This window comes from Balaenoptera acutorostrata, chromosome 17 (genome assembly GCF_949987535.1).
Source record: "Balaenoptera acutorostrata chromosome 17, mBalAcu1.1, whole genome shotgun sequence".
Lineage (NCBI taxonomy): Eukaryota > Metazoa > Chordata > Mammalia > Artiodactyla > Balaenopteridae > Balaenoptera > Balaenoptera acutorostrata.
In genome coordinates this window covers 36,650,582-36,664,580 of record NC_080080.1, presented here as the reverse complement: position 1 = coordinate 36,664,580, position 13,999 = coordinate 36,650,582, and the positions used below count along the sequence as shown (strand labels likewise).

The window sequence follows — 13,999 nt, the reverse complement described above, 5'->3', positions numbered from 1 at the left end:
ACCCTGTAGTTTGAGTTATGTGCCAAGTGAATTTACTTGCAGGATCTTCAAAGCCTACCACTGCTTATAAAACACATCAGGGGGCTTCCCTGGTGGCGCAGTGGTTGAGAGTCTGCCTGCCGATGCAGGGGACATGGGTTCGAACCCTGGTCCGGGAAGATCCCACATGCCGCGGAGCAACTGGGCCCGTGAGCCACAGCTACTGAGCCTGCGCGTCTGGAGCCTGTGCTCCGCAACGAGAGGCCGTGACAGTGAGAGGCCCGCACACCGCGACGAAGAGTGGCCCCCGCTCGCCGCAACTGGAGAAAGCCCTCGCACAGAAACGAAGACCCAACACAGCCAAAAATAAATAAATAAATAAATTAATTAATTAAAAAAAAAAAAACACATCAGAACTCACACCTGGATCGGCTTCCTCTGTGTGACTGGTGAGGAAGTGGCACAGGGGCTCACAGGGAGCTGGGGCCCTGCCTGTGCTTTTTCAGATATTTTGTTTGTTTTCTAGCTTGCTTTATTTTTTTATTTTTTCTGTGTGCCAGGTTTGAAAAATATAGGGCTTTCCTTAATGTTCAGCTGTTCTTCATAAGAAAAGATAATTGAACATTTTACTTTTACTTACGATTTATATCTTCTATCGAGTGCCACTCATGTGCTAGGCTTTGGGAGCATAGAGGTGGTAAGACATAGTGCCTGCCTTAGGGAATTCACAGCCAACCGGGGATGCTATCAGGCCAAAAGTATCAAAAAGAGTAATATCGTCTAAAATAAATGCTGTTATTGGAGTTTAAGCACATTTATTAATAGTAAATGTTATCATAAACACATGTGATTATACTTTACCTTTTTTTTTTTTTTGAGGCCTAATAAGGTCATTAGCAACCTTTAACGTCCTCCTTTTTGCTGGAGCTGCACTTCTCTCTCTGTGTGAGCTCTGCTCTGCCCCCACTCTGCGTGGCTGGCTTCCCTTCAGGTCTTGTGTTCTCTGGTTCTCTGACACCCATGTCAAAGGAGACTCCTTCCCCTCGTTTGCATCCGTCTCCATCCTTGCTTCTCTTAATTGCATAAATGACAGTGCATGCTTACTTAATTTATTCATTTGTTCACTTGTTTTCTTATTGTTTCCCCTCATAAGACGTAAGCTTCCAAAAGGGCCAGGGCCCCAGCTGTCCTTTCCCCTACGGTGTCCTAGCCCCTGGCCCACGGCGGGGCTGGATCTGGTCTGACGCTGTGTTGACCTGGCAGCCCGGCCCCTCCTCTGCTACCCCCTCCCTGCTCCATGGCCGTCCCCGCTCCTCCTGCTGTTGGGCCCCCTCTTCACACTTGCCTGCCTCTGTTTAACATTTATCAAAGTGTATTTCTCGCTTTCTTAGGTTTCTTCCAACCAGATTGGTCTTTAGGCACAGACTTTCCTTGAATGGATGAAAAAATAGTCATGTCAACTCCTTGCTGCTGGCCTTCTATTTCCAAGGCTGCAGCTCACAAATCTCCGTTTTCAGGCCTCTCACTTGAGCTCCACCACTGTCTTATCATTCACCTTCTGCTCATTGCTGCCTTCATCATCTCAAAGATTATCTTTCTATGCCTCAGTTTCCTCATCTTTAAATGGGGACAATGACAGTATTTATAGGGCTATTGCGGGACTAAAATAAGAATACTTGCAAAATGCTGAGACGGGTAAGAGTTAGCTATTATTACTCCCTCAACTTGCCCCACTGCCCCCCCCATTCTTGCCTTTCGGTATGATTCCATGCCTGGAACACCTAGGATGGAAACACAGTGTCATTTGTTTTTTGTAGCAGGTTTTCCAACTGCGCTGTTGTGACACAGTGCTGTGTGGAGATTGTTGTTAATAGCGCTGATGTACTACAGTTTGTAAATAATTTACCTTTTTAAAAAATAAGAAGTTAGAGCAGGTTTAAGGTTATCCCTTTTAAACACATCACTCTTGCTCTAGTATGTTGCTGGCTGGAGTGGGAAGGGCCGCAGCATTACAGCTCGTCTCCCGGGGGTGTCACATAAGCCCCAGCTTATTTTACCTGTGCTTCAGCGTCCGGTGCGTGCTGTTATTATATGTCATGAATCCTTGAGAGGTTACACGTCATTGGAATTCCTGGCCTCCTCACAGAATTAATTTTGGCTTAATCAAAACACGAGTCTAGTCTGTAGTTCTAGAATGTGGCTTGTCACAGCACACTGTGATTCTGTGGTGTCCGTCTCTGCCAGCAGATTCTGTGCACTGTCTGGTTAAGCGTAGATCCCTTCTCCTTCCCCTCAACCTCTCCAGTGTATTGCCTGACTGTTTATGGAGGAATAAAGGTTGACTCCAGGCTGTTTGAGCAGTAGACAACTCGAAGGGTGTTACAGAACAGGGCATCATGATAACAGCTAACACTGGCCCAGCTCTTTCTAAGGCTAAGCCACTCCTATGTTATTTTATTAATGCGCTGATTACTCGGCACAACCGCGTGAAAACTAGAGTAGAGAATCTCTTCTCATCCTTACTCTAAAGATGAGAGAACTGAAGCTCAGAAAGGTTAAGTGGGATCTTGCTCAAGCTTTCATTGCTAGTAGGTGCTGATGTGAGGCCGTTCGCTCTTTCATCTATTCATTCAGCAGACCACAAATGCCTGTGTGTGCCAGGGACTATGAAAGCTGTGGTGATACAGAACTTAACTTGCCTTCTAACCCCAGATTCTGTGCTCACTCTTCTGTAGAGGATGGCCACTGTGTTGTGGGCTACAATATTTTAGCCCAAGACTTACCTCATAGGCCTAACTTTACTACTGCGGAACTAATGGAACCCACCGCACACACTCTGTGTACGCGTCTCACCAATTTCACTCCCACCCGGGCTCATCTGTGCCCCTTCTCCTTTTATGTATGAAAATTATTTTCTCTGCCTTCCTGCTTTCAGAATTATCAGAAAAGTTTAAACGATCTCCATAAAGTTCTCCTACTAGACCCAAATATTATTGAGGCAAAAATGGAACTGGAAGAGGTCACCAGAATCCTGAATGTTCAGGATAATGCAGCATCATTCAACACAGAAAAAGAGAGAAGGAAAATTGAGATTCAAGAGGTATGTATATTTGATTATCTCTGAAAGTACTCTTTTGGAGATCCTATACTCATATGGGATTCTGAGGTCATATTCCTATGACTTTTAAAAATTTCGTGTTTTTATTCTGATGATCACTGAAGACATTTTAACAAATTATAATGACAAGATTTTTCTTATGTTGTGATAATTAGCCATTGCATTTCCCAACTTGGGTCCAAGGACCCTTGGGTGTCTGCATTCTTCCTTTCTGTGCTCCCCTCCCCCCGTACCACCTGGCCTGTGGTTTTATTGCTTCCACTCCAGGTTGCCCTGCGAGGGCCACTGAACTTTGCTTCCTGGTCGACCCAGAGAACCCTACAGGACTGATTCAATTTCAGCGGTCCTGCACGCCACACCCCATAGAGGGTTCCTGATTGATTTAGACTTTTTTAGTAAACTTGTAAACAAGACCGGCCTCATCAGGGGTCCTGGACTACCCTAGAATCAAACCTACCTTTGTGATTTCAGACAACTGGATGCCTTGTGCTGTAGCCTTTTGTTTTGCCTTTAGTGAGGAATGTCAGCTCTTGGATTCCTGTGTCAGCTACCTATCATCTTACATTTCTACTAAGAGTTAAAGGCTAATATGCGAAAGAAGCTAGGGAGTTTTTTCCCTCTAAGGAGGGAAGGAAAAAGCTGTTTTAGGAGAATTGAAAAATGTAAGTTGACTTCTGTATCAAATGTAATGAAACAAGTAAATGTAAAATTTATCATGAAGAAGAGATATAAGGTTGTTACAGGTCTTCTTTTATACAGCAGCTTTTACTTGTGGAAAATTATAAAATTTCACTGTCACATTCTCAATGTCAAAAATTTTTTTTAAACTTTAAAAAAGAATGCTTTTATGAATGGATACTTATACTTTAAAACTTCTCTTCCTAAAAAAAAGTAGATTTTATGATTATTACAAGCTATATATTTTTCACTTAGAACTTGACTAAACCACAGTCTGCCTGTGTTTTTCAGTTCCTTCCCGTTTTAATAAAGGTAACTTACCTTTATGGGGTGTGTGCAGTGGCCGTTGTGTCACAGTGTAATTTGTCTCCCCCTGAAGGTGAATGAGGGCCATAAAGAGGAGCCTGAAAGGACCTCGGAGGACGCCTCCACTGACTCCCGTGCTTCTGAGAAGGGGGACACAAGCAACGGGCCCGGAGAATTCTACGAGAAACTACCAATCCCCAAGCCTAACAATGCCTACGAATTTGGCCAGGTTATAAACGCCGTCAGTACTAGGAAAGATAAAGAAGCCTGTGCACACCTGTTAGCCATCACTGAACCGAAAGACTTGCCAGTGTTGTTGAGTAACAAACTTGAAGGGGATACATTCCTGCTCCTCATCCAGTCTCTGAAAAATAATCTTATTGATAAAGATCCTTCTTTGGTATATCAGCATCTTGTATATCTGAGTAAAGCAGAAAGGTTTAAGGTAAGTGGCAAACTATGTTATTCATGGAGATTGATTTGTTTTAGGGTTTTTATAACAACTTTAAAATGCCAGTTTGTATGCTAATATAATTTTTCTCCTTCTTTCAGATGATGTTGACACTGATTAGCAAGGGCCAAAAGGAGCAGATTAAACAGCTCTTTGATGACCTCTCAGACACACCAAACAAACATTTTACTTTAGAAGATGTGCAGGCCCTCAAAAGGCAGTATGAGCTTTAAATAAAGATTATTGTTAGATTTCTTCCATGCATGTATGTGTTCCAGTAATGCTAATGAGATGGTATTGTAATAGAGTTGCATGGATAAAAACCTGGCTTAGAAAAGATCCCTTGGTCTGGACTATAAAATATTTTACTTATTTTTATACATAGAACACATATATTCTACAATCTGCTTTTTATTAGTTGTAAATATTTTCTTATGTACCAGAGCTAACATCTTTATATTTAATAATAAGTATATCTGGAACTTGTTAAGATGCATTTTAAGTTATATTATACATTTTCTTTTAATAACTTACTTGTTAAAATTTTGAGTTAAATTACACTTCTTTGGGCTATGAAGGAGTCCTGTTAATTTTGATAGAAATGTATTTCTTTACAGTTCATTTTTAAAAGTGGAAATCATTAACAGTGATTATTACATCACTTTTATTTCCTGCTAAGATATATAAAAATCCCATTTTATACTACTTGTGGATTACAGGCCTCTAAGATGAAATGTAACACTTAAGTCTATAATATGAAATTATTAAATAAATTGTGATTATTAATTTAGAGCTATAAGAGGAACTTATTTTTTTCTAATATGGAAGCATTGCCTAATAATTAAGAACAAAAATTGCCTGAAATTCTGCTCCTTTTTACTAGATTTTTAAAGGCAAGTTTCCCTTATGTGTTGCTTATATAAGCAATAACAAAACAACCACTATATAAAAGCAACTAAGCCTGCATTTCTATTTGAATTGTCACTCCCACATTTCCCCCAAACATTTTGAGTGACTTCTCCCTCTTTGTTTCCCCCCTCCTTTAAGCATGATCATATTTATTCCCTTAGTGCAAAAGGGAAAATGAAGAACTCTTTATATTGAGAGCTCCCTTGTTAACTGGGTCAGGGTAAAGGTGTTTCTTACGATAAAACCTTCAGGTCTCTATCAATCAGTGTGCTGTCATTTATTCCTGTAGTCTTTGGTCAGGTTTCTTTTTCTGAAGCATTTTCTTGTTCTTTAGAAGAGCAGAGGAAAGATGACTATCACATTCGTTATTTCCGTATCCATTATTATCTAATATTTAATAATTAAAGAATATTTAAAGTATTGTGGGTAAATGGTTTCAAACTGCGCCATTTTTTAAAAAAACTATTCTTTCCTAAGCTCATAAATGAAAATCTGCTGTGATGGGTATTTAACTCTAGTCTTCAAGCAAACGAACAAAACAGTTTTCTCCTTTTGAATGATACTAAGTTTTTGTGCAAGTACATGAGGGAGTGTGTTAGTAACTTTACAGTAGAAACAACATGAAAAGGAAACGTTCTCTTTTGTTGACAGTTACATACCCAGTACTAGCTGCACGGGGCAGCCTCTCCCGTGGAGGAGGTGGGAAGCAGTGAGCAAGTGCCGGGCTGTCCCAACTGTTGGGTCACACCTGGAGAAACTTGTTTCTCCCCAGCCGGAGTCCTGAGGGGGGACCTCCATGACTGAAGGAAGGGAAGAGAAAGTGAAGGAAGCAGATAAGAATATCAAGGGCATTAAAGGAGCACAGTTCCTGCAGACAGCTTCAGGACTTCAGCAGGAAGTCTGCCCACAAGCCTCTGGGAGTACCCTACTTAGGGATCTCCCCACTGGGTCCGTGGGCATCCCCAACACCCCAAGTGCTAAACCCGCACCTCCTGCCATTCTGTGGCCAGATCCTTCTGCATGCTCCTGAGTGCTGCAGCAGTGAGAGCAGGCGCAGTAGTTGGAGTATTCTCAGAAGGATGGACCAGAGTCTGTGGGTAAGGGAGAAATTGCAACTGAAGTTATAACACTACCTTCTGGAAGACAAAAGAGAGGTTTCCAGCAGCCAGTCTGGTGAGTTCTAAGAATAAGGAGAAACATAAAAGGTTAAGAATTCTGCCACAAGGCAGAACAAGAAGAGTGGAGCAGGTCTATCCATTCAGAAACCGAGGAAACCCCTCATATAGCAACACCAATGATTAGTATCCCAACTGAAGGCAACCAGTAAAGATTTAAGGAGGTGTCTGCTACTTCAAATGCAAAAACAGCAACACAAAAATACAAGGAACATGAAAAATCAAGAAAATATGTCACCTCCAAAAGATACCAATAATTCTCCAACAATCAAGCTCAAAGCCACAGAATACTCTGATGTAGCTGATAAAGAGTTCATAATAGCTGTTCTGAAGAAACTCAGTGAGCTACAAGAAAACTCAGAAAGACAGCTTAATGACAATAGGAAGGAAAATACATGAACAAAATTAACTCTTTACCAAAAAATCACAAAAAAGAACTAAACAGGAATTCTGGAGCTGAAGAAGTCAATGAATGAGATGAAGAATGCACTGGAGAGCCTCTGCAGTAGCACAGAGCAGATGGAAGACAGAATAAATGACTTAGGGGATGAGAATTCTGAAATAAATCAGAATAAAAAAGAGCAAAGAAAGCATGCATGCTCTATGGGACTTGAGACAGAGAGCAAATATCAATACTAGAAGAATTGGGGATCCAGAGGGAGAAGGGGACAGAAAGTTTACTTAAAGAAATATTAGCTGAAAACTTCCCAAATCTGGGAAGACTTGGACATCCAAATTCACAAAGCTAATAGATCACCCTATTATCTGTGAAAATACCTTCTCCAAGACACATTGTAATGAAACTACCAAAAATCAAAGATAAAGAATTCTAAAGGCAGCCAGGGGGAAAAAAAAGTGTAACCTACAAAGGTACATCCATTGGGCTATCATCAGGTTTCTCACCAAAACCCCTGCAGGCTAGGAGAGAGTGGGATTGCATATTCAGAGCATTGAAAGATTAAAAACTCCCAGCCAAGAATATTCTATCTAGCAAAGTTATTCTTCAGATATGAAGGAAAAATACTTTCTCAAGACAAACAAAAGCTGAGGGAGTTTATCACCATTAGACCTGCCTTACAAGAAATGTTGAAAGGAGTTCTTCAAGCTGACATGAAAAGAGGCTCATCAGTGACATGAAAACACCTTTATACCTGTAAAGGTGAAAAATACGTGCTCAAATTTAGAAAATTCTAATTCTATAATAAGATGGTGTATTACCCACTCAATTATAGATAAAGGTTAAAGAAAAGAGTATTAAAAGTAACTATAGCTACTATAATTTGTCAAATACACAACATAAAAAGATAGATTGTGACATCAAAAATGTAAAGGGTTGGGTAGTGAAGGGAGGAGTCTTCATTGGTGAATGAAGATGCTGTCAGTGTAAAATGGACTGTTTCATCTATGAGCTGTTTTAGCTAAGCTTCATGGTAACCACGAAGCAAAAGTCTAGAGCAGATTCATGAAAGATTTCAAAAAGGGGAAACAGCATATCACCATGGAAAATCACCAGTTTACCAAGATGAAAGAAAAGGAAAAAGAAACATCAGGAAAAAACAGAAACAGACGGGAAAGAAACAATGGAAATAGAAACCAGAAAGCAATCAATAAGATGGCAATAGTAAGTCCTTACATATCAATAATTACTCTGAATGTATGGATTGAATTCAACAGTTAAAAGGCACAGAGTGGCTGGATTGATTAAAAAACGAGACCCAACTACATGTTTCCTTCAAGAGACTCACTTCAGCTTTAAAGACACACAGACTCAAAATGAAGGGATGGAAGAAGATATTCCATGCAAGTGGAAACCACAAAAAGTGGGGATAACCATACTAATATCAGACAAAATAGACCTTAAGCCAAAAACAATAACAAGAAGCAAAGAAAGTCATTATGTAATGATAAAGGGGGTCAGTAAGCAAGAATTTATAACAATCATAAAGATGTATGGGCTTAAAGTAGGAACACCTAAATATATGACTAAGTGGGATTTATCCTTGGGATACAAGAATGGTTCAACACATGTGAGTTAATAAATCTTATATACCATATTTATAGAATGAAAGAAATAAATCACATGATCATCTCAATAGATGCAGAAAAAAGCATATAGCAAAATGCAACATCCTTTCATGATAAAAACCTGCAACAGACTGGATATGGAAGAAACATACCTCAACATAATATAGGCCATACATGACTAGCCCACAGCAAACATACTCAAGAGTGAAAAATTGAAAGCTTTTCCTCTAAGGAACAAGACAAGGATGCACACTCTCACCATTCTTATTCAATACTAGTATCAGAAGTTCTCACTAGAACAATTAGGCAAGACAATGAAAGAAAAGGCATTCAAATAGGAAAGGAAGAAGTAAAATTTTCATTATTTGCAGATAGAGGATATGATTTTATATACAGTCAGCCCTCTGTATCCATGGCTTGAATTCTGGCGTTGATTGAATCTACAGATTTAGAATCCATGAGAGGTTGATATAAGGGACTTGTGCATCTGTGAATTTTGGTATTGGTGGGGATTCCAGAAACCAGTCCCCCACAGATACCAAGGGACGACCGTATAGAAAATCCCAAAGTCTCAACCAAAAAAACTGTTAGAACTAATCAACAAATTTAGTAAATTTGCAGGATACAAAATCATCATACAGAGATCAGTTGCATTTCTGTACACTAACAATGAAACACCTGAAAAATAAAACTATCCCACTCAAAATAGCATCAAAAGCAAAATGCCAGGAATAAATTTAATCAAGGAAGTGAAGGATCTGTACAACGAAAACTACAAGACTTTGTTTAAAGAAATCAAAGATGATGGGCTTCCCTGGTGGCGCAGTGGTTGAGAACCCACCTGCAGGGGACACGGGTTCAAGCCCTGGTCCGGGAAGATCCCACATGCCATGGAGCAACTAAGCCCATGTGCCACAACTACTGAGCCTGTGCGCCTAGAGCCCATGTTCTGCAACGAGAGGCCACCGCAATAAGAAGCCCGCACACCGCAACGAAGAGTAGCCCCTGCTCGCCGCAACTAAAGAAAACCTGCGCACAGCAACAAAGACCCAACAGAGCCAAAAATTAATTAATTAATTAATTAAAAAAAAAAAGGAAATCAAAGATGACTCAAACAAATGGAAAGATACCCCACACTCATGAATTGGAAGAATTAATATTGTTAAAATGTCCGTATTACCCAAAGCCATCTGTAGATTCAGTGCAATCCCTATCAAAATTCAAATGGCATTTTTCACAGAAATAGAAAAAGAAATCCTCAAAATTTGTATGGAGCCACAAAAGACCCCCTATAACCAAAGCAATTATGAGAGAGAAGAGCAAAGCTGGAGGCATCACACTTTCTGACTTCAAACTATACAATAAACCACAGTAATTAAAACAGTATGGTACTGGCATAAAAATAGACACATAGACCAATGGAACAGAATAGAGACCCCAGAATTAAACCTCCACATATATGCCAACTAATATTAGACAAGGGAACCATAAACACCCAATAGGGAAAGGGTAGTCTCTTCAACAAATGGTACTGGGAAAACTGGGTAAACAAATGCAGAAAAAAGAAATTAGACTCCTCTTATACCACTCAGAAAAATTAACTAAAAATAGATCAAGGACTTATAAGACCTGATACTTTAAAGTGCCCATCAACTGATGAATGGATAAAGAAGATATGGAATATATATACTCAAAGGAATATTATTCAGCTATGAGAATGAAGGAAATCCTGTCATTTGTGACAACATGGATGAACCTTGAGGGTATTATACTAAGTGACATAAGTCAGAGACAAATACTGTGTGATACCACCTATATGTGGAATCTTAAAGCTGAATTCATAAAAACAGTGTAAAATGGTGTGTATCAGGGGGTTAGGGGTGGGGGAATAGAAGAGATGTTTAAGGGTCCAAACTAACAACCAGTAGATAAATAAGTCCTGGAGATCTAACACAGCATAGTGATTATAGATAACAATATTGTATTATAAACATCAAACCTGCTAAGAGACTAGATCTTAATTAGTCCCACCACAAAGAAGAAATGATAAATATGTGATGTGATAAAGGTGCTAGCTAGCAGTACAACAGCAATCATATTGTAGTATATAAATGTATCACGTAACATGTAGTACACCTTAAACTTATACAATATGTCAAATACATTTCAATGTAAAAAAAATTGCAGGTGATATTTTCTTTTAGCTTCACTTTGTGCCAGGCACTGCGCCTAGTTTGTCATACATTGTCTAGTTTGATCCTAATAACAGCTCTGTTACAGATGAGGAAACCATGGCACAGAGAAAATTTAAGTTAAATTAAATCCTTATGAATTAACAAGGATTACAAATGCAGCAAACGGTCAGTCCAAGATTCAAACCTGGGCAGTCTTTCTTTTGAACTCATATGCACTGTGCTGTGTAATGGAAAATTTTAAATATATGAATGGAATAATGAGTAAGGTGCCTGGCCTTTAAGAGTTACAGCTTAGTAGAGGCAATGGATATGTAAATTACCAACTTCGCTACCCCAATAGAGGTATTTAGAGTGATTACGCAGAGCAAGAGGAGTGCCCAGCCCTGCCGTGAGAAGGTTAGGAAAGGTTTCAAGGAGTTAATGTTGCAGCTTGAGTTTGCCATTTGGATGCGAGAAAAGGTTGTGCCAGGCAGAGGAGGTAGGAGACGCAAAGGCATCAAGATGCATAGTGATGGTGCGTGTTGAATGAAAGGGTGAAATAACTGGACCTGTTTGGGGAACTGCATTTCATCTTAGTACTAGTGGAGCATAAGCTGTGTGTGATAAAGCCCTAAGGAATTATAATTGGATAAAGCAGATAGCTGCATGCTGCACATGAAATGGTAGCGATATCAGAGTTTTAATTATACAAATAGTTCTTTTCCTAGTCAGGCATTACCACTCTTCACCAGTACCTGGTTTTCTTCCCCTTCTGGGCATACCCAAAACGGTACTTTTCAGCCTCTTTGTGATTGGTTGGAGCCAGGTGACCTCTTCTGCCAATAGGGTAGAGCAGGGGTCCCCAACCCCCGGGCTGCAGACCCGTGGTGGTCCATGCCTGGTAGGAACCAGGCTGCACAGCAGGAGGTGAGCGGCGAGCGAGTGAGGCTTCACTGCCGCTCCCCATCGATCCCCGTCACTCACGCTCAGCACGCCTGGACCATCCTCTCTGTTCGCTCACGATACCGCCGAACCACCCCCCCACCCCCGCCCCACCCCCGTCGGTGGAAAAACTGTCTTCCACGAAACGGGTCCCTGGTGCCAAAAAGGTTGGGGACCACTGGGGTAGAGGTAAGAGCTGTCCGTCACTTCTGGGCCAGAGTATGCACGAGCTGGCACAGAGCCCTCATGCTCAGCCGTTTCCCTCGCTGCAGTGACTGAGAAGGCCTCATGTTCCAGTTAGTGGGTCACAAGATGATGACCCCTCCAGCAGCCTGGTGCTTTGAGTGTGGGTCTGAAGCAGAGGCCTGCTAATCTGCCCTGGACGGCGAGCATAAACAAGAAAGAAGCTTTTTTGTGTTGAGCCACTGAGATTTTGGATTGTTTGTAATTATATCCAAAGACTTAACCTCTCACAGTCTGTTTCTGTATCTCTTCTCCCTTAAGTCCTTAAATCTTTCATGAGTTCCTGGCCTGTAAAGCCAACTTCAAATGGTTCATCTCCACCTGGATGTCTCATTACTACAAATGTAATATCCCCCAAACTAAACTCTGTTCCCTCAAACTTAGGCTTCACTTGTTTGGTGAAAGTTACCAGCATTCATACACTGGCCTCGGCCAGGAACTTTGGCTTCATCCTAGACTTTCCTTGCTCTCTCAAACTCCACATCCAATACTTCATCCAGGCAACTTGTTTCATTACCCAGTATGGCGCACTCACTCAACACTGGCTGCTTTCAGGGCTTCCCTGGTGGCACAGTGGTTAAGAATCCGCCCGCCAATGCAGGGGACACTGGTTCGAGCCCTGGTCCGGGAAGATCCCACATGCCGCGGAGCAACTAAGCCCGTGCACCGCAACTATTGAACCCGTGTGCCGCAACTACTGAAGCCCATGAGCCTAGAGCCCGTGCTCCACAACAAGAGAAGCCACCACAATGAGAAGCCGGCACCACAACGAAGAGTAGCCCCCGCTCGCCGCAACTAGAGAAAGCCCGTGCACAGCAACAAAGACCCCAACACAGCCAAAAATAAATAAATAAAATAAATAACTTAAAAAAACAAAACAAAAAAACACTGACTGCTTTTGCACGGAATGTTTCCCTGCTCCCAATGCTCTTCTCTCTTCCCTCTTCCCTCTAAAAAAACCCACAAGAGTGAATTCTTAGTCGTCTTTTAAAATCCAGTGCAAATGGATTTTAAAATCCAGAGGCTTTTCCTCACCTCCCTTGGCTGAGTGAGATGATCTGTCTTTGTTTCCTCACGGTGCCACGTGCACAGCTCTATCAATCATAGCTCTAAGCACTGCTGCGGTGTTCTGAGTTGACTTGTCTACGACAGAAAATGTCTGGTTTAGTTCTGTTCCCTATCTTGATGAGCAAAATGCCTGACACAGTAGAGACTCAATAAATCTTCGTTGAATGAATGAGAAGCATTGCTAACTTTATCATTATATGTTAGGGTACATATATTAAAGTATTTCAGCAGAATGTTTGCATTTGTTAATATCTGATGGGTTGCTGTAAATCATGCATCCAGAAGTAGAAAAGTCTCAAAGTAATTCTCTGTTAGAGTGAGGGTGATTTATCATCAAAGTTTAAACTCATGCCTTAGGGACCTTTTTAAGCAGTTTCTAGACTAGGAGTGAAGGACAAAATAGTAAAACAGAAAAGGAGAGAAAAAAAAAAAACAGGCTCTGAAAACTATACATGACAATATACCTGAGCAAATCATAATCATTAAGTTTGCATATTTTTAAATGATTAGTAGATACCGTCTCGCTGACAATCATGTTTGTTGTGGAATAACCTATGAAAATACCTTTTAAGCTATACACGACACAAGAGACTATCATTATTTCTGGTTCATGGACAATATGAAAGCTCCCTCTGTATAGAACCTGAGTCTAGGATTCTACGTCTCCTAACCATGGCCCATCAGTTAATGTCCAGCCTCTGCAGTTGTTACCACATGATCCCATGGTCCACTGCCCTGGCCACCCTCAGCCTCCTGACCTTAGCAGAAATAACTGAGGCCATCCCATATGACTGCTCCAATCAGCTTCCCTTCCTCTTGGCTTATGACCAAATTTTCCCTGCTCCCTCTCTCTCCCAGAAAGCAGTATTCCTCTCCTTTCTAATGCTGATCCTTGATCCCACCCCCAAGAATAACACCTCTTTTGCATCTG

At 41.0% G+C, this 13,999-nt stretch overlaps 1 protein-coding gene across 1 annotated transcript in view; it reads left to right on the top strand.

Moving 5' to 3' along the window:
* Window positions 1-5,861, top strand: part of SPAG1 (sperm associated antigen 1) — a 102,032-nt gene extending 96,171 nt beyond the window's left edge. The window contains exons 17-19 of the mRNA XM_057532176.1: window positions 2,915-3,079; window positions 4,155-4,526; window positions 4,634-5,861. Of these exons, the coding sequence (XP_057388159.1) occupies window positions 2,915-3,079; window positions 4,155-4,526; window positions 4,634-4,765 (669 nt within the window). The 3' untranslated portion in view covers window positions 4,766-5,861. The remainder of the gene's footprint in view (window positions 1-2,914; window positions 3,080-4,154; window positions 4,527-4,633) is intronic.
* Window positions 5,862-13,999: the final 8,138 nt, after the last annotated feature.